Source organism: Astatotilapia calliptera, chromosome 13 (assembly GCF_964374335.1).
Source record: "Astatotilapia calliptera chromosome 13, fAstCal68.1, whole genome shotgun sequence".
In the NCBI taxonomy this organism is placed as follows: domain Eukaryota; kingdom Metazoa; phylum Chordata; class Actinopteri; order Cichliformes; family Cichlidae; genus Astatotilapia; species Astatotilapia calliptera.
The window spans coordinates 32449132-32469217 of NC_137434.1; the positions used below are offsets into that span (position 1 = coordinate 32449132).

The following is a 20086-nucleotide window of genomic DNA, read 5'->3' on the forward strand; positions in this document are numbered from 1 at the left end:
AAAATTTGAATTCAAAAATGAATTTACAAATGCAGATTTTATTCTACAATTCATTAATTAAGCACAGAATGTTTTATTTCGATGCGCGGGGCTCTTGTCGTCCTCCATATTTCTGGGCATGGCTAAAACATTTCCAAAGAGAAGCATCCAGGAGGAACCCTGAGCCTGATCAGATCTGATCTGAAACACCTCCTTCATTCTGAGATCCCTCAAAGTGCAGGTTCCTCACCTGATCTCTAAAGAGCCCAGAGGAAGCTGTTTCTGCCCCTTGGATGCCACAGCTCACAGTCACAATAGTAAAAATGTACGTTTATACCCAAAGGGGAGCAACGAGCTGTTGCCCAGGAGGTCTGAAGTAGTCAGAACATCTGCAACGCTTGAAAAACTTTAGAGCATCTGTGAGTAGGGATGGGTACCGGTGTCCGGTGCCATTCTGACATAAACGGTAGTAACCAGACCGAAAAGCAGCGCACATTTCGGTGCTTTATTTCGGTGCTTTTTTTTCCTGAGCTGTGATACACTTTTAGCCAATCGTTTTACGTTTCCGAGGATAGTAGGCGGGGCCAGGTACGTACGTTCTGTTAGCGCAGAGCTACAGATTAAAAATGTCCAAGGCGAAGCGGTCAAAAGTCTGGCTGTACTTCACAGCAAAAGATGCAAACTCAGCAGCAACAAGTGCTTTAAGCTGATACTGTGATACTGTCAAAGGAGGTAACACCTCGAATCTGATGAAACACCTGGCGACGCATAGCGTTTTTTTAAAAGCCGAGAAATGCGCCGTATTTGATGCAGCAGCCGTTCTTCTCTGCGTGAGTAGCTTAATGTTGTTCGTGTGTAATTTACGTTGAGTAGGCTAACCACGTTATTACATTAATGCATGTAAGGTGAACTAGCAAACATCATCATAGCTACATGCGGCTGTCTTCTTGTTTGATGGCAGATACTCCCTTCACCCTGGCCAAAAAGGCTAAAATGACCAAAGAAAAAGTGGAAAACAGTTAAACATGAGAGGTTTAGGACAAAGTTTGTGTTTTCCATTGTTTAAGCTTCCAGCCAAGAGTGATACCATATATGCCCTATAGCTGCAGAAAAGGCTAACATTGTTATATTTTTACAAAAAACAGCTGAACATGAGAGGTTTTTGGACCAATTTTGTGTTCTCCATTCTTTAAGCACCGGTTTGAGCACCGTTTAAGCACCGGCACCGTTTCAAAAGTACCAATTTGGCACCGGTATCGGATAAAACCTAAACGATACCCATCCCTATCTGTGAGTGACTGATGATGACCAGAAATCACTAAGCCAAGACGATGAGCCGGCAGCCACAAAAGCTCCTTCAGAGCTCAGCTATAACAGTAACACCGCAGACACTTTAAATCTTGACTTTCTTGATGTCTCTGATGAAAGCAGATACCAGCTGATTTCCAAACTCTGCTGGATGTGCTTCATGAATGTCACCTACTACAGCACAGACAGGTTTGTGTTCAAACGCTATTTTATATATATTTCGATTTGATGCCCTGACCTCCATCGTGGTGAGCTCACTGATCACCAAACCAAGCCTCACGAGCTGACTCACAGTGGCTCTCATGTCTGGTTCTTCCTCTGTTAGAGAAGATCTGACTGGACCACTAATCAATGTGGGAACTTTGTTAACATTGTTCCACTGTGATGCGGTTGTTGTTGTCATAGCAATGACTTTAAATGGCAAAAACATTGGTGTTTCAGCCATGCTTCCTTGGTGTGGTAGCACCCACGAGGAAGCCCGTTTTGACTACCGCAGAGACGTTTCACAGCAGCATCTAGTGGACATGAGAGGAACTGCAGTGCCTGTTTTCCCTCAGTGAATTTGTGTCGATGACACTTTTCAATCAGAACTAGAAAAAGAGTCCCGGCACTCGTTCTTCAGACCTCTGCCCTCACCTCGGGCTCAGGAGGCAGAGTGGGTCATCCACCAATCAGAAGGTCGGTGCTTGGATTTGGGGTTCTGAAGCCAGAGTTTTCCCCAACTCATCATCAGAGTGTGAGTGTGTGAACATGAGGTGAAAAGAGCTTATTTACCTCGAGCTCCTGGAAGTCGTCATCGTCGTCGATGTCATAGGACAGTGTGTGAATCTTTGCCTCCTCACCAGAAAACTCCAGATACTTCCCATCAGCAAACAGCAGCACCTCCTTTGTGGAGACGGCGGCGGCAGAAGAAGAGGAGGCTTCTGGTCCAAGTCCCTCTATGAAGGTGGTCTCACAGCAGTCGCCTCCCCCAGCCTCCCCCCAGGCCCGCAGGACACTCTCCGGGCACAGGAAGAGGCCGGGGGCCGGCCTGAGGTGAGGGTCTGGCACCCCATGCTGGGGCAGGAGAGTGCTGGGGTTCAGAAGCTGGGGAGGACCCCTGCTGTGCTCCTGCTGAGGGGAGGTGCTCACCACCACGTGACCCTGATACTGAGGAGCAGAGTACACTGACAGTAGCACCTCCCGAGGCTCCGCCCCCAGCCTGTGCGTGTTGATCAGGCCATTTTGTCTGCAGGCTTCTCCTCCTCCTCTCCGTGAGACTCTCCCAAGCCCGGAGGAGGTTTCAGGCTCTTCTCCTCGGCTCTCCTTGTTTCCTCCACCTTCCATCTCTCCTCAGAACTCGTTTCCTCCTCAAGGGGTCTCTCAGAGAGGTCAGAGGTCAAGGGTCAGGCATTGCATACTGAACTTTGCTGGAAAATAGAAAAAGAGAAGATAGAATAGAAAAGCCCATTGATGTCATTGTACTGGTGTTCCACACCAACTGTGACAGCAGGAATAAATACAAAATGAGATAGAGGCACACACTGGAGAACAACGCAGGAAGTGCAACGAAAGGCACTGGTCCATGTGTGACGGTCGCTCAGAACATGGCTCAGATTGGTGTGGCGAGTGGGCAGGGTAACAGTCCGAATAGCCCAGGGGAGCCTGGAGGTGTGGGACCTGACTGACCCAAGGCGTGGTGCAGAGGGTGGTGGGTCAAACAGGTAGTGGGCGGGGTCTGAGGGGTATGAAGGGATCTCTGTGAAACCGATCCAGGAAAAAGCACGAAGAGGCCTGTCCTGCTGTCCTCACAGCACGGACACATGCACCCGTGTGACGTGTGTTTGCAAACGTGGTGTGTGTGTCAGAGGATTCACCTGCTGAGCTGCATCCTGCATCCGATGAGATGCCTTGATAAACACCTGAGGTCCTTTTATGTTTTGGCAGGAAACCATCAGCAGGAGGACAATCTGACATACGGGGACATTTCTGCACTGCTGTGTTTGCTGCTTCATATTGGGACCAGATGATGGTCTGTTTGGAATATCTGGCGTCAGCAGCGTGTGTGAAACCTTAAACACCTGAAGCACCTGGTATATTAGAGCTCTAATAAAGGATTTTGTGCCTCGGCCCTCCCTCCCTACAGCCTTCAGATATTGTGGTGCTTCCTTGGCTGTGGTGTTGGAGGTGTTCCTGACGTTTTTGGGGTATTTGTGACTCTGTGAGCTGCGGCTCACATCAAATAATCCACAGCACATTAATAATAAAGCTCATCTTCAAAGCTGCACCCACACCACCGACAGGCGCACGTGCATGGACAGCGCGCACACGCACGTGCACGGATGTTTACAGAAAAACCCTCATCGTAAACCCGAATACCGACACTCACCGGCTCTGACGTCAGCACGGTGATAGCCACACGCGCACACACACAAACACGCGCACATACTCACCTCCCAAGGTGAGACACGAGAGCCGTCCATCCATTCATCGTCCATCCATCTGCGCATCCAGGCGTGACAGCGACCCCCGCGGCCGTCCCGCAGCCGCGTTGGGTGCGCTCTGAGCGGGCTGAGAGGCGGCGGGTTCCCGATGCGAAGCTCCGTATTTCCAAAAAAGCCGTAAGAGGAGAGAGGCAGGCGGGCAGGCAGGTGTCCGTCTGCTCCGAGAATGATTCTCCTGCAGAGAGGAGGTGGAGAGGAGGAGGAGGAGGAGAGAAGAGGCATGTGCGCTGAATACAGAGGAGGTGTGTGTCAGCAGAGACTTCTTCCACAGGGTCCTAAAGCCCCTCATATCAAACATGACGAATCGAATAAATCGTCCTTGAAAACGTCCAGGTTTGGACTCCTGAAGTCAGACCTGCTGACCAATCGCAGGCTCCGCCTCTCCCGTGGGACATCTTTCTCAATGATCTAAAGAACATTTGAAGATATTTGCTCGGACTTAGAACTGGTTTTAGTTTGGAGTTGATCCTGATCTGCATCCAGGAATTTCTCAAAAAATTCAGAAATTCAGTTAATGTTGAATTTTTGACATCTCCCTTTGTTTTTAGCTGGGAGACATCGTCCTGATGTTCTAATATTACAAACCGAATCTGTTCCAGATCTCCTTCACACTCAGTTCATGCATGTTTCCACAGTGATTACACTCACAGGCACCAGTACCCAGGAGGCCAGGCAGCTCCTGGAACAGGAGGAGGCTTCTGGACTGGAATGGGAACATCCGGGGTGCTTGGATATCTTTTTGGTCGTCAGGGAAGCCAGCCCTACGATTCTAACTATGGCTACGTTCACACTGCAGGTCTTAAAGCTCAAATCCGATTTTTTTGTCTACAAATAAAATGCGACAGCAAACACGCGCTAGTGTGAACCCTCAAAGCGGCCGCATGCGCAAACGAAGACGTCACACACAACGCGCTCTGTTTAGACCCAGAGCAACAGTATTCTTTGACTGATGGCCTTCATATAAAGTCTTGTTTCGGACTTTACGTTTCCCAATTTTGCTTTAAGTCATAAAGTTATTTTGTTATCTACATTTGGCCTAATAATGATCCTTATTGCTGTTTTAGAGGAGCGGTGCTTCAAAGGATAGCTGCAGATTATACAGTACAAATAAAATGTTCACGTTTCTCCAACGTTGTCTTCCCAACAGTCTCACTAACATCTATACTGGATGGCCAGGAATCTCGGGCGCTTCTCCAGCGCTGATAATCGGCGTCTGTCTTGTGTCAGTGACGTAAAAGACGGATTTAGTGCGACATGACCGTCAAACAGCAGTCGCTTTCTAAAACATCAGATATGTGTCGGATTCAGGACCACATACGAAAGTGACCCAGATCGGATTTGTGCCGTTCACACTGTTAGACCATGATCGGATATGGGTCGCATAGGATCAAAAAAGACGGATTTGATGCACCTTCGCCTGCAGTGTGAACGTAGCTTTAGATGTCTCAACTCCACCTGCTGCTTTTCATGCAGAAACAATCTTGTAGAGACTAAACAAAATATAAACGAGGGAAGAGTCAAGAGAGAGAATGTCAGGGTGAGATATTCCATCAGGCGTCATGGAAACAGGACATTTTAAAATGAACCACACTTTCTGTCATAAACACTTTTCAGACAGAGTACACCCACTAAAACTTCATCAGGTCCCATTAAACCTGGTATGAGTGATGGTTTGATTTCATCAGTGTGTCACATCACTGTAGACGAGGAGCTCACAGCTCGTCTGAGCGGTTTGCTTTTGTGCATCATGGACAAACATCTGTGCATCAGATCAGGTCATTGATGCATCTGATCAGGTCATCAGTGCATCGGATCAGGTCATCAATGCAGCCGATCAGCTGCTGCTGCCGAGCCCCGTACCTCCAGTGGAAGCACTGGGGACGGAGTCAGGTTTCCACGCAGTTGTTAATTCATTAACGTTGGTGTTATAGATCTTGGGTTGGATTTGAACTCTTGGGACCTGCTGAAACCCCGCCCAACTGCTGTTTGTGTGGGGTAGCCAATCAGAGATAAGCTGTGTGGAAAATGGGGAGGAGTTAAATATCTCGCTTCAGACAGAGGATGAACTGCAGAGAGGCCGGTGTCAGGTAAAGAAGGATTATTCTGAACAGGGACTCAAGCACAGCTGCTTTCAGAGAGTCCAGGAACAGACCACACCTCAGGAGGGAGGAGGTGACGGAGGGGAGATCAGGATGAAGCAGAGAATTTTGGAGGAGGCTGAGGAAAAAAAGGTCAAACATCTGAGTGAGAAGAACTTGTCAAAGCAGAAGAATAAGCTCCAAACTAAATTCATGGATAGTAACCGAAACGAAACAGGATGTAGGGCGTGCTGTACGCAATGATGGAGTCCTCATTCCCTGTTATCCCGCTCCACCCACACCACCTTTTTTTTTTAAAGCAAGCAGGAGTGTTTTTGTGTGTTTTACTGTGTAAGATTTGTCCTCATGTTTAATATGAGCTGCACAAAAGGGAAGTGCTGAAGCAGCTTAAAGGTAAAAGTGCCTTCAGTGATCCACACATCACAACATCAGGTCACTCCTGCAGAGGGAAACATAAATCAGCACAAATGAAAAATGCTGCATCACCTTCACGCTCACTGGAGACCTGCACAGCTTCATCCACCTCACAGGTCCAGGGCAGATCTAACAGATGCAAAAAAAAAGAAAAAGATGCAGCACACCTCATGTCAGACCACACTCAGGGCCCACAGTCACACCCTCACGCTGAGGTCTGAATGTTGGAAACAAAATGAAAATCTGATTTTGTCTTGAATTTACTCATTTTTATCTTCACCACTCAAAATTCTTTAGAACCAAATTTCCAGCTGACTTCAAACTTCCTTTCCTGTTTTCATTCTTCGGTCAGTTCCTGCTGCAGTTCACAGATTAAACGTCAGCACCCCCTGCAGCTGTGGACGCTTTACTGCAGCACATACACCTGTGAGCCTCCAGGCGCTCCTCCCTGCAGACTGAGGGGAAAGCATCAGGTAGTGAAAAATGAAGAAAATACAAGAAATTAAAAACTGATATTTAATCTTCAATCAGTGTGAAATGGGATGCTCGTACATTGGAGGAGGACCCCGGGACAGGAGGAGTTACTGCCATGTCTGTAACTCAGAAAACAGAACACTTTTGTTTTTGGAGCTTTCCTCTCCAAACAGCAATAATAATATTAATGTGCAAGGGTTAGCCAGGCCCTTCCTCCATGTCACACTGAGTCCTTAACTTAATATATCTCACCTGTACCTGACCCTCTGCGGTTACACTGTTACTTACACCTGTCTGTTACACTTACCTATTTGTTGCACCTGTGTACCTGTTAGTTACACTTACACAGACCTCTCTGATGTTTTCGCCTTCCCTGTTGGACTCGTTGGGCTGATGTCTCACTGCCGTCCAGCGGGGTGCGCGCTGCTCATTTAATCGTAGTTTTGAACCCAGCGAAGAAGAAAAGTGTCGGCGCGTGCGTCCAAGAAGAGGCCGTTAGTGACGCTGTTCCTGTCACAGTGCGCAAATGCGCATCCAGGAGTGCGGAGCTCTGGCTGAGAGCGAGCAGAGCCACACCGGCGGGCTAAGAAACGAAACCTTAGGAAGGAAGCGAAAACAGCGCTCCAGGGGGGGCATTCAGAGCGGGGGGAAGGCCTGTGACGCAGTAGGTAAGCCGGACTTACCTGACACTCGGCTGGTCCTACGGGCCGGGCCGTGGATGCCCGCGGAACCGCTTTCCTGCCGGAGGCCCTCCGTTCACATCCACATAGCCCACCCTGAGCCGCCCTGAGAGCGGCGCACCAAACTCCATTCAGAAAACTGCTAATTCAGAACAAACGCTCTTCGGAGAGCAGAAACACGCGCAGTCCCGTCCGTGTCTGAGACGTGTGGCGAGCTTGTCGGTGGCGAGCTTCGGTTCGGCACTCTGATACGGCACGTTATCGCCACCAGGGCTCAGTCGGGAACTGTTGGCTCGTCCTCTGAAGTATGTCTGAGGTGACGATGATGCAGAGCGGCAGACTGGATGTAGACTTCATTATAACTTGTGTTTAAAAACGGGAAGTTGGAGGCGCCGAATTTACTAGAATATTCTATAGAGCAAAAGAGAGTGAGTGAGTTTGATCAGCGGGCGGTTTAAGGTTAAATCGAGCTTTTTTTACACGGGCTTTGGTGTGACATTTTGAGTGCTCGTCCATATGGCTCACCATGAGTAAAAGTTAGCTGGTTAGGTGTGATGGGTAGTTAGCTGGCAGGTTAACCAACAAAGCGTACCGCAGCTTTGACAAAGTGCGCACAAAGCGCAGATTTTTGCGGTTAAAGGTGAAACTAACTGCGGCAGCAAACTAGCCTTAGCAGCCTTAGCTTGTTGCGTTCAGATTAAAAAAAAAAATCAAGTGCCCGGCTAATTCCTGAATCTACAGGACTGTCAGTGAGCTAATGCAATGAAAAGTCACTTTGACTTCATTAATGACACTGCGCTAAAGGCAGGGCAGCGGCGAGCACGGGTGACTCCAGAAATTAGTCCCCTTCTTACCCAAGTTTTAGACGTAGCCCGATGAAGCTAGCAGCCGTTGGAGCGCACGCTCAGCTGACAGCGGGGAGGCGCACTGGGATCGTCCCAGGGCCGAAACGCAGCTGGAAACCAGCCGACTTTGTGCTTCCACCGAACTCCTGTCAGAAATCCACAAATTTTGCCCTGACATCAAACTAGCGTCACATCCGTTTTATTTCACACCAACATCCACTCGGAGTTGTGATCCTCTTAGAGTGATCTTCTCTATACCCAGCTCCAGTCACATCTGCAGAGTTCACCCCATCACCGAAGTCCAGTGAGTTTGATTTCTGCACATTCTTCAGAATCCAGTGAAAAATGTGCAGATGTGACCGCTGACATCACACTACAGTCACATGTATTACTTGTCTTTATGCCACAGCTCCATTCACTTTCTGGTCCTTTTAGTTATTTTCACGATTTTCTTTGGGTTGATCAACTTTTCTTTTTTTTCCTCTTTCTCAACAAAAACGGAGTTATACTTCAGGTGATGTCATTTTCTCGTGGCCTCCTGATGAAACTTTAGTCGGATTCTGGTTAATTTTAGTTTCTTTTTATGAGAAGTCATAGAAGACCTGCTGGTTGTACACTGTTTTAACTCTGACACCAAACTCCAGTTACATTTTTGATCATTTTAGAATACAATAAAACTCGGTGTGGTCTTGCATGACTTTATTCCCGCCACAAAAGTACAGTTAAAATTTGAGGCATTTCTCTTTGGGCCTGCATATTTTACTCTTTCACTTTCATTTCAGAAGTCCTCCTCCTTCACACACATGTTCAGTCAGAGTAATTGTTTTAAAGAGAGGACCCGAAAGAATAACGATTATAAAATCTGCAGATTTCTGACTGGAGTTTGGTTTGGAGATCATTGGTTGCCACTTTCCTCAAGCCAAAGTCCAGTCCCTTTTTTGGTCATTTTAGAACGTCTTGACATCAGAATGCAGTAAAGTAAGTTTACTGAAACATGAATAAGCGACCTTCTTTTCTTTGAATAACCACTTCTCCTTTTCTGGCTCCTCCCATCAGTGACCATGGTTGGCGAACGCCGCAATGGGAACCTGCTGGTCCAGCTCGGCCCGAAACTGCAGGCGTATCCCGAGGAGCTGATTCGCCAGCGACGCACCCACGACGGGCAGACGGAATACCTGATTCGCTGGTGCCTCGTCGCCATCGACGATGGCTCCACCTCTGGAGGCGGTGCCAGCGAAGCGGGCGGGACGGTCGGCGTCAGCTCCGGAGTGGGCGGGTCCGTGAGCGCCGTGTCTGGAGAAACCAAACCGGAAAACATCCTGATGTGGATGTCGACAGAGGACGTGTACGCCAACTGTCCCACACTGCTGGGCAAGAGGAAGATGGACTCCCAGCGTCCCCTGCAGCAGGAGAAGCAGCGTGGCGGCGAGGCTTCCGACTCGGGCATTTCAAGCGGCACAGAGTTCCCGTCCGACGTCACTTTTGACGAGGTGGAGCTGTCGGACATGAAGGAAGACGTGAAGAACCTGGTGTGCCGAGCCCGGAAGCAGATGGCCAAGAAGAGCGACTTCTCCATCAACATCATGCACACCATCCACGTGTTGAGCGCCTACGCCAGCATTGGCTCGCTTGTCGGTGTCTTTAAGGAGACGGGCGCGCTCAACCTGCTGATGGAGCTGCTGTGCAACAAGGAGACTCAGACGAGGCGAAGCGCCGGGAAGATGCTGCGCGCGCTTGCCTCGCATGACGCAGGTAAGCAGTCTTTAAACAGCGCTGTGATCGGACACAGGGTTTAGTTCCCCCCCGGTGGGCTGTGAGGATACTGCAGGCTTGTTTCAGAGTCCTCAGGTGGATTAGGCGCTGGTATTCTTTTACAGTCTCAGCGGTAGTTGGACAGAATTAACAGCTGGAGCTGCTGTGGGAGATAAAATCATCAGAATATTAAAAAAGGACCGACTGGGTCTTCTGTCTGTGTGACGGTCAGTTGTGTTTTAAGGTTTGGGGCGGCGCTCTGGAGTTTAAGTGATGAATGAAATGGGAAGTGAAGCGTGAGGAGCGATCAGAGTAATGACGTCTGTGCGCTCTGCGTCACAGCTGTTTGTGCTGAGTACGATCAGCTGATAGGCCAAGGCTACGCCGCCTCCTCCTCCCAACTTGCTCTAAAATGTGGCGTAAAATGTAAAACTTTGACCAGCTGACCAATCGGAGCAGAGGGATGTTTTTCAGTGGGTTTGGTGTCAGATACACGACAAGAGCTCGGCGAGGTCGGCGGCGTGCTCCAGTGCTGCATCAGTGTTTAGGTGTTGCTGATTGGTCAGCGTGTGAGAACGTTCAGCAGGAAACCGCGACAAAGATCGAGCTGCTGAGATCGTGAATCGGGAGAAGAAGCGTTTTCCAGCGGGGAGAATGTCCAATCAGAGGCGGTCATGATGTTGGGACTAAAGTTTTTAGTTTGTGAACTCTCAGACAGCCTGACATCACGTCACCGTGGCAACAGAAATGTTCAGCTGACTCGAGAAAAAACTGGGTAGGAAGTTCAGAGTACTGTGTCACCGCAGCCGGCCGTTTGAGGCGTGCAGGCCGAGGTTAGCAGAATGATCAAAGACAGAAGCGTGAAGCTGACGTTAAGACGCCGAGATTGTGGTCGCCTTAAGATTTAGATCTGGACTTTGGAGAAGCCGCCTGAGCGTCGAGGGGTGATGACTCAAACCTTTAAACAGGCCTCAGGCAGGGATAGCAGCCATGTTTACACGCCACAAAGGCGTGGAGCAGTTTGATTCCTGCTTGGAGAAGCAACACTGCTCCTCACGTCTCTCCACGTCAGAGCTGGAGTCGGAGCAGAAGAAGAAAGTTTTCATGTTCTGAGAATCTCTGAACTCCCGTACTGATGGAGGAGGGAGTCCTGGCGTACCCTGCTCCCTCTGAAACAGTCGATGACATCAACGCCTGTCACATGATCAGTACTCTGATAGAACGGTGCTGATGATTAATAATCAATAAGCTGTGATCGTGCTCTCTCAGTAATCTTCTAATCACTGATGGTAATCGCAGCAGCATGAAGCCGAGCAGTCACTGGAGCTTTTGACAAACTATTTTATCTCTGTCTACATCCGCCACGTTGAAGTGTGCGTCCTGTCACTTGTTACGGTCAGGGTCCAGAAACGCACTCGTCGGTGCAGGCAGCCAATCAGCAGCAGCTCCACACTCGGGCTAAAATGAGCGTTTTTATGAATGGACTCTGGTCCACATCTGTCTAAAGCTTTGATTCTTTCAGGCTTATTCTGTGTTCAGCTGCTCGACGTCTCTTAAAGCTCCGCCTCATTCGTTCGTCTTCACCTCAGAGCTGAGAGCTTTAAACGCTAACGCGGGTCGAGCCTGATGCCGCGTTTACTCTGACACGGTCTGAAAAAATCAGTTAATAAGTTGATCAGATGTTTTAAGCCCCTGTTAAACACTGCCTCCACCCTCCTGGCTCCTCCCCCTGCTGACAGTGTAAGCGGTTTAAAGTATAAATGTGTGCGTATGGGCCAATGCCTCCTGGAACGACTATTGATCTGTTATTGAGTAGTGTCAGGCGCTGAGGGCGTGTCCCGCCGTGTCGCCCGCAGGCAGCCGGGCGTACGTGCTGCTGTCTCTGAGCCAGCAGGACGGCATCGAGCAACACATGGACTTCGATAACCGCTACACGCTGCTGGAGCTGTTCGCCGAGACCACGTCGTCCGAGGAGCACGGCATCTCCTTCGAGGGCATTCACCTGCCGCAGGTAAGACTAATTTCTTTATGTTGTCAGAGGTGCGCCTCTGTGGCTCCGCCCAGCAGGGGGCGCCGCTGCAGTAAACCTGCTTGACTGTGTGTTCAGATTCCCGGGAAGCTGCTCTTCTCCCTGGTGAAGCGTTACCTGTGCGTCACGTCTCTGATGGACAAGCTCAACACGGCGGGGGCGGAGTCAGGCTCTGAAAAGCTGGACACTTGCCCTTCTCCTGCCTCTTCCTCCAGCAGCTCCGCCCACCAGACGGAGCAGCTCCGTGTCCAGCGGGAGTTTGACTTCACCATGGCCATGGCCAACCTGATCTCGGAGCTGGTCCGAGTGATGGGCTGGGACCGTAACCGCCAACCGCTTGATGGCTCTGCCCACCTCACAGGAGTTGTGGTTAGCGGGGAGGATCAAGGGGAGGAGGCTTCCCGCCCTGTCCTCAGGTCCATTTTTCAGCCTCGATTCTGCGCCTCCCCTGTCACTCTAACCACCAGCTCCGGTGGCGCAGCCCCCGCCGCCACACCACCAAAGAAGAAAGCAAATGGTTTCAAAACGCGCTCGGACTTCACCTGCCGCTCCGCCTACGTGGAGTACGTCCAGGACAACCTGAAGAGCGGCATGATGGTCCGCATGCTGGAGGACTACGAGGAGGTGAGCGCCGGCGACGAAGGAGAGTTTCGCTACAGCAACGACGGCTCGCCACCTGTACAGGTGAGGAAACCCGTATAGGTTGGCTGAAGTAGGGGGTGGGGCTTCATCCAGGTGTAGAGGAAGATTTGGCTGTCAGTGTACAGGGTGGGCCATTTCTATGGATACAGCGTAATAACACGGGAATGGTTGGCGATATCAAAGTCCTGTTTGTGGCACATTAGTATATGTGAGGGGGCAAACTCCTCAAGATGGGCGGTGACTAGGGCTGCACGATTTTGCATAAAATGAGAATCACGATTTTTTTGGCTTAGAATTGAGATCACGATTCTCTCACGATTTTCTTTTCCAGTATAAATATTTATTGCACTTATTAACTGCACATCAACTTCGTAACAGTTGAGACTGAACATGAAAACAATAAATAAACATAAAAACAACAAATGTCTCACGTTTTGTTGTTGCCGCAAAATGTTGTACTGCTTGAAATTCCGTCTCCACCGTTGCTCGACGCTGCGTGTACAGAGCAGGTAGTGCAACGATAGACAAATAGTTGCGGGACGGCACTGTGTAGCGTTTGTCTAGGGTAGGACTGGGTATCGTCACTGATTTCTAGAATCGATTCAATGCCGATTCACAAGGTCCCGAATCGATTTGTTCCACGATTCGATTTAATTCGATTTAAATCTTGGAAATTTTGACAGCCAGAAATATTATAATTCAGATCAGTACATTTACATATTTTTGTATCTATAAAAAGGAAGCTGACACACGCAAGACTTTATCAAAGGTGTGAGCATCACAGCAGATGCCTTTGTGTCAAAGTAGCTGAAGATAAAACACAGAAAAACATGAAGGTGATTTTCCTGGCCTGGATTTTATAAAAATGTTCTGCAGTACATCAAAAACAAAAGAAAACCATTAATCAACACATGAACATCACCTCTGACGTTACAGAGGTTTTATTAGACACACCGCTAAGCGTTTTGCATTTTGCATAATTTTAAAAAGTTTAAATTTGTTCAGTATTGAACGGCAGAAATTAGGTTTTCTTTTTGGAAGTATATAAAACGGAAAAAAAAAACGTCGGCCGACAGCGCTGTATACAACGTAGACTTGTGCATAACAAGCAAGCGAATAATGAAGAAAACAGATTTTTAGACGGGAAACTGTTCTTGAAGTTGAAGTACAGAGAGAGAGAGAGAGAGCTGTGCATCGTGGTCGAAGCAAAACAGCAAAAGTCAGAGTGAATACATGACGATGTTTATGTGAAGCGTAGTTTGGATCTTCTTTTGCTGCTGGTTCGGTCAATATTGTTTGGAGAGAGATAAAACTAACAGCTTTAGAATCAGCGCATAAAGGGCGTGAACACAAAGCGCCGACAGATGGCCTGTATTTATATAGCGCTTTTCTAGTCCCTAAGGACCCCAAAGCGCTTTACATATCCAGTCATCCACCCATTCACACACACATTCACACACTGGTGATGGCAGCTACATTGTAGCCACAGCCACCCTGGGGCGCACTGACAGAGGCGAGGCTGCCGGACACTGGCGCCACCAGGCCCAGATCAGAATCAGCGAGCTGTCGGCTTCCAGCCCCGACTGTGAGAAAGGCGACATCTAACTGATTCTGATCCACGGGTTTTGTCTTTGTGCAGAATCCGTGTTCCTGCTCTCATTTACTGTCTTAGCTGTTTGGTGGTTGTTGAAATTTTGTGAGATTTCACCAGAAATTCTGGCATTTTGGGCAAAATAAATTTATATTAAAAAATCGATTCAGGATTTTAATGAATCAATTTTAAGTTATCCAAGCCAGAATCGATTTTAATCGATAAATCGATTATAAAAACCCACCCCTAGTCTAGGGTGTTGATCATTTTCCTAAATCCCTCGTTTTGCACAGTGTTGATGGGAGCCATATCTTTGGTCAGGTGATAAGTGATAGCCTCCGTAAGTTCTTTGTGCCTGCGGGAGGTCGACGTGTATAGGGAAGCGCTGTGTAAGGTTCCCGTTATTGATGTTTGGGTGGTTGACCGGGACGGATTTTCTCCTGTCACTTTCTCGTCATCCCTGACGTGCTCTCCGTTGTTTTTTTCCTGCTAATTTTAGCATCACACAGCACAGCTTCTGTATCACGTGGTATAAGGCTCCGCCCTTGTCATTTGTTGAGCAGGAAGAGTGAGCGCTTGTTTTCATGCAGAGTACGTCCCGGATCAAAATGCGGTACAATCGTCGTCTTTTTTTTTTTTTTTTAAATCGTTGTCATTTGGAAATGAGATCGCACATAAGTATGAATCGAGATCGCGATTTTCTAACGATTAATCATGCAGCCCTAGCGGTGGCCATTTAGAAGTCGGCCATCTTGGATAACTTTTGTTTTTCCAATAGGAAGAGGGTCATGTGACACATCAAACTTATTGGTAATGTCACAAGAAAAACAATGGTGTGCTTGGTTTGAGTCCGACCCCTCTGTCTCGATCCCTTGCTCTGCTGTTTTTAACCAGTTTGAGCCTGTGACTCTTTCTTATTTAGAGGATGTGGTCGGCCACCTGAGGCCCACTGGTTCCCCAAATGATCCTGTCCCACCACAATTTTTTAAGGAGATTTTCCTAGCATAGGCCAGGCTGTTCTTACTGTTATGAACAGCAGTTTAATATCTGGTGTAGTCCCTGCTAATTTAAAGCATGCAGCAGTAGACGTAGAGCTTTTTATTGTCATTGTGCAATTTCTTGCACAGCGAAATTGGGTAGCTGAACCACAAAGGTGCTAAAGTAAGAAGAAGAGAAACCAATATACAACGAAGGCGGAAAATAAATAAATAAATAAATAAATAAATAAATAGTACAACCCTTGCTTAAGAAACCTGTCCTGGACCACACTGTGTTGGCTAACTACAGGCCTCTCTCTAAGTTGTCCTTTATGTCTAAAAATTGTACATTGCCAATTGATGGATTTTTTTTTAAAGGAGAATGGTGTCCTAGAGGTATTCCAATCAGGTTTTAAAAACGTTCATAGCACGGAGTCAGCACTCTTAAAGGATTTTAATGATATCCTCCTTTCCTGTGACTCTGGTAATCATGTTGTTCTTGTCTTTCTTGACCTAACAGCTGCCTTTGACACTGTAGACCACTGTAGCATTTTACTGTCTCGCTTGCACCATCTTGCAGGCATTCGTGGTACTGCCTTGAAATGGTTTAGGTCTTATCTTTCTGACAGAACTTTTAGTGTTAACCTTTCAGGGTATGAGTCCTCCTCTGCCGCCTTTCAGTCTGGGGTACCGCAGGGCTCAATTTTAGGACCTCTGCTTTTTTTCATTATATTTACAGCCCCTGGGAACCATCCTCAGAAGGCATGGAATATCCTTCCACTGCTATTAAGCCACTTCTAGCATCTCTAGAAGACATTAAATCTTGGATGTCCCTAAACTTTCTAAGATGTAATTCAAGCAAAACTGAGGTGATTCTGTTTGGTCTCAGTGGACCTTGTGAACCCTCGTCTATTGATTTGAGACCCCTGGCAGAGTATTTTAAACCTGTTGTTACTAACCTGGGTTTTAAGATGGACAGTGATTTTAAATTAGACAGTCAAATTAGGGCTACTGTCAAGTCCAGTTTTTATTATTTAAGGCGTTTGGCAAAGATAAGACCTGTTTTATCCAGGCCGCATTTTGAAACAGTAATCCATGCTTTTATTCCATCTCGTTTGGATTACTGTAATGTGCTGTATTGTGGAGTTAGTCAGCGTCTTCTCTCTCGTCTGCAGCTGGTCCAAAATGCTGCTGCATGACTTTTAACCAGAACTCGTACAAGAGAGCACATAACTCCCATCATCGCCTCACTCCATTGGCTGCCTGTATATCTTAGAGTTCATTTTAAAATTCTCATGTTTGTTTTTAAATGCTTAAACGGTCTTGCCCCAACTTACCTCTCTGAGCTTCTGCATCCTTACTCACCCCCAGGTCTCTCAGGTCAGCTGACAAGCTGCTCCTGGAGGTACCCAGGTCCAAGAGGAAGCTCAGAGGGGGCGGGGCCTTCTCTGCCCCAGCACATTAGAGAGGCCCCCTCACTGTCCACTTTTAAAACGCATCTTAAAACCCATTTTTACTCCTTGGCTTATGACATAGTCTGACCCTGATTTTATTGTTTTAAATGTCATTTTAATTTTTTTAATTTTTATTATTTTTCTTATTCTTTAACATGTTCAATGTATCATGTTTGGCATGTCAAGTGTTCAGCTGATCTGAAAGTGCTATATAAATAAATTGCTTGCTTGCTTAATGCTGTGAATACTTTCAGAATAAAAGCACTCTGAGTACACGGAGCTGCATCCACATTTCGTGCTCTTATTTTTGAGTTAGAAACTGCACTCGGATCAGCGTGAACCTGAGCCTGCTTCTGACCCGCTCTCTGCTGTGTTCAGGTGTACTGGAACTCCCTGTCCAGGACTTACTGGGTCCACTGGCACATGGTGGAGATCCTGGGGAGCGGCAGCAGCAGTCAGGCTGAGAAGGAGACACAGGAGAAGGCCTCCTCGCTGACAGAGACGCTCAAACTCTCAGCAGGTAAGAGCCGAGCACCGTCCGCTGTTCCTTTGCTTTCCTCCGCAGTCTGAGCACGTCTCTTCTTCTCTCAGTGAGCCAGACCTTCTTCTCGAAGCCTCCCGGCGGTCTCTACTCTCTACCCTATCTGTCCGAGGGTCTGAACACGGAGCCGGTCACTCTGAGCAGAGCCGAGTGGTGGGAGATCCTCTTCTTCATCAAGAAACTGGAGCCGAAGCAGCAGCAGGAGGTCAACGGCGTCCTGCTGCAGAGCCTCGACGACCAGGTAGGAGACCCCTTCGTCTTTGAGGGCGGGGAGGCGGATCATTGCGGTGAGGGGATCTGACCGTCAGCTGCCTGTGACGTAAGAGTGCCGCTAAATCACCTGATGTCCTTTGATAAGAGTCGCTGCGCGAGAAGCTGAAACTTTCTCTGAAAATAAAAATCAGTCTGCAGAGTTTATCGCAGCGACGGTGAGCGAGGGCGCCTCCCAGTCACATGGTACAACCTGAGCCTGAGGGCGGGATGGCGGCCGCCTGGCTTGTCTGCGGTGAAATGTGATCCGGGTTTGTGGTTTGAAAAGCCTGATTGTCACCACGTCTGTCCTCAGGAGGCGGAGCTGGACGACTCGTCTCTCATCGGCCTGTCGGTGCCCGGAGACGTGGCCAAGAAGCTGCTGCACTACCTGAAGCAGAAGCTGCCGTCGTCGTGCCTCGGCGACCTGCTGTGCTCCCACGCCTTCACCAAACATTACCTGAAGAGAGGCGGAGCCAGCCTAGAGGACGAAGAGCTGCTGGGTAAGAAAACAAACAACACGCCTCTCGTAAGGCGCGTCCTCGACACACCCTTGTCTCACTGTGCTCGTTTGTGCGTCTCTGCAGCTGAAAGCTCGTCCGGGCTGGGTGGAGGTGGCGGAGGAGGGCAGGGCTTCTCGTCTGCCTCGACCTCCTCGTCCTCAGCGATGGGCTCCGTCTCCAAAAAGGCTAAGAAAGAGCTTCCTGTGGATTCTGGCTGCTGCAACTCGGAGACGGAGAGTGACCTACCCACAGAGGACGTCAGCAAATACCCCGACGACCTGGAGGACAAGATGAAAGGTGGGGGCGGGGCCTGTTCCAGACTTGGTTCAGGTATCGGAGCGAGCTGTTACTCACCTGTGTTCTCTTCCTGCAGTGTTTAACAACCCACGGGTGCAAGGCAAGAAGACTGTGCTGGAGAAGCTGGGGGAGGTGGTGGACGTCCTGAAGAAGGGCGGGTCGGGCTCAGACCACACCCAGCAGCTCGCCGCCGTCCTCTTCCTCACCCGGCTGGTGGAGGGGACGCAGGAGAAGAACGCCACGAGGAGTGACTCGGCCCAGACTGTACGGTGAGACACCGCCAAGCGGTTTCCTGTGTCGTCCCGATGTTAACCTTCACCCTCGGTATGTGGGCGGAGTCTCGTCACAAACGCGGTCAGATTGCCTTATTTCTTTGTGGCGTTACCGTAAAAACTTGACCTGCTGCGCTGGCGGGCGCCGGTTGTGATAGTGTTTGGCAGGAAGTAGAAGGTGACGGCGTGTTACTCTCATAGGGACAAAGTGCTGAAGCTGCTGGTGGAGCTGCTCGGCTCCGCCTCCAAAGACGTGGTCGTCAGCACGCTCCGATTGACCCACCTCCTCATGCTCAAGTATGAGTGGAGGGTCTCCTTCGCCACCGAGGGTGGGGTCAAAGCCATCCTGTCCTGCATGCAGGAGTTCTCGGGCGTGGTGCATGTGCAGCAGCTGGCGCTGGCGGTGAGAAAACTTCTGGTCATTGCTCATCTGCCGCTTTGCTGTGAAATGATTCCTGACTGGCTCCTCCCCCTCTCAGACTCTGAAGGTCATCACGGGCGCCAGTAAACATGACCTGCGCAGCGTAGGCAGCAGCCCGCCGCTCTCAGAGTCAGGCACCCAGATGATGCTGGAGATCTTTGCCAGCATCGGCTCGGCCACGCCCGAGGGCTCCAGAGGCCTGCTGGACGCCATTCCGGCCGCCATCGACCTCATGCTGACCACAAAAGGGTGAGTGACTTTTGGCTCGGCGAGTACAGTTAACGCCGTGTGCTCGCCGCTCTGACACTGCCTTCTTTGTGCAGCTGCGTGCCGTCTGTGAGGAACGGGCTACTCGTCATCATCATGCTCATCTCCAACCACAAGAACCTCGCGGAGCAGCTGGTCGCCTGCGACGTCACCAGCGTCCTTAAGAAGTGTCTGAGTCTGTCCCGCGCCGAGACCATGCTCGCCATCATTGCGCTCAACCACATCTCCATGGTGCACAAGCTGGAGAGCAAAGGTACGCACGCTTTGATCACTCCCGCCAAAGTCCATGCAGATTTGTGCTAATTTTAACTCGTGCTCGTTAACCTGCGCGCTCAGAGAGCCGCGAGCAGCTCGACTTCAAGGACACGGAGCTGCAGATGCTGGTCGTCAGTCTGAAGGAGATGACGGCCACCAAGGAGGTGATCCAGACGCTGGAGCAGCTGCTGTGTGACGACGCCTCACAGCTGGAGGAGGAGCGCAGCCAGGTGATGTGACGCACGCATGAGCACACGTGCACGCGCCGCAGGTGTGTTTTCTAACCCCGGGTCTCGTCTCCGTGCAGGTGACTCACAGTCGGGACACCTACCAGGACCTGGTCCGTCTGATTGAGCAGCACCGAGGCGATCGGGCCGTCCAGCTGTCCATCCTCAGGTATGCTGACCTCTGACCCTGCTCACCTTGATGATGAGTGATCAAAATGCTGCGTTCAGGTGCAACAGGTGCTGGTAAAGGGGTGTGCACTCCCACCGCCGCCACACGTTTATAGCTCAGTCACGTTGTGCAGCTTCTTCCTGAGTGGATGTAATATG

General features: G+C 49.4%; 2 protein-coding genes across 10 annotated transcripts in view; one reads left to right on the plus strand and one right to left on the minus strand.

The window, feature by feature from the left end:
• syndig1 (synapse differentiation inducing 1) overlaps positions 1–7264 on the minus strand; it is a 24473-nt gene extending 17209 nt beyond the window's left edge. For 3 of the 6 annotated variants that reach the window (XR_013901093.1, XR_013901094.1, XM_080288153.1), the window contains exons 1-2: positions 3720–5733; positions 2062–2696 (exon numbers count right to left, since the gene is read on the minus strand). Coding sequence is in view for 4 of the 6 variants with exons in the window: in XM_080288153.1 (XP_080144279.1) it covers positions 2062–2613 (552 nt within the window). In the remaining 2 variants the exon portion in view is untranslated. Of the gene's footprint in view, positions 1–2061; positions 2697–3719; positions 5734–6355; positions 6739–6835 lie in introns of those variants that run through there. The other 3 variants (XM_026191043.2, XM_026191042.2, XM_080288154.1) reach the window with 3 other exon arrangements.
• The window catches only part of cul9 (cullin 9), a 28736-nt gene continuing 15897 nt past the window's right edge, over positions 7248–20086 (plus strand). For 3 of the 4 annotated variants that reach the window (XM_026191039.2, XM_026191040.2, XM_026191041.2), the window contains exons 1-14: positions 7250–7425; positions 9339–10034; positions 11891–12045; positions 12142–12747; positions 17106–17247; positions 17319–17509; positions 17834–18020; positions 18105–18317; positions 18394–18586; positions 18791–18992; positions 19069–19259; positions 19334–19530; positions 19614–19762; positions 19840–19928. In XM_026191039.2, the coding sequence (XP_026046824.2) occupies positions 7284–7425; positions 9339–10034; positions 11891–12045; positions 12142–12747; positions 17106–17247; positions 17319–17509; positions 17834–18020; positions 18105–18317; positions 18394–18586; positions 18791–18992; positions 19069–19259; positions 19334–19530; positions 19614–19762; positions 19840–19928 (3353 nt within the window). In that variant the 5' untranslated portion in view covers positions 7250–7283. Of the gene's footprint in view, positions 7426–9338; positions 10035–11890; positions 12046–12141; positions 12748–17105; positions 17248–17318; positions 17510–17833; positions 18021–18104; positions 18318–18393; positions 18587–18790; positions 18993–19068; positions 19260–19333; positions 19531–19613; positions 19763–19839; positions 19929–20086 lie in introns of all 4 variants that reach the window. The other variant, XM_080288152.1, reaches the window with a different exon arrangement.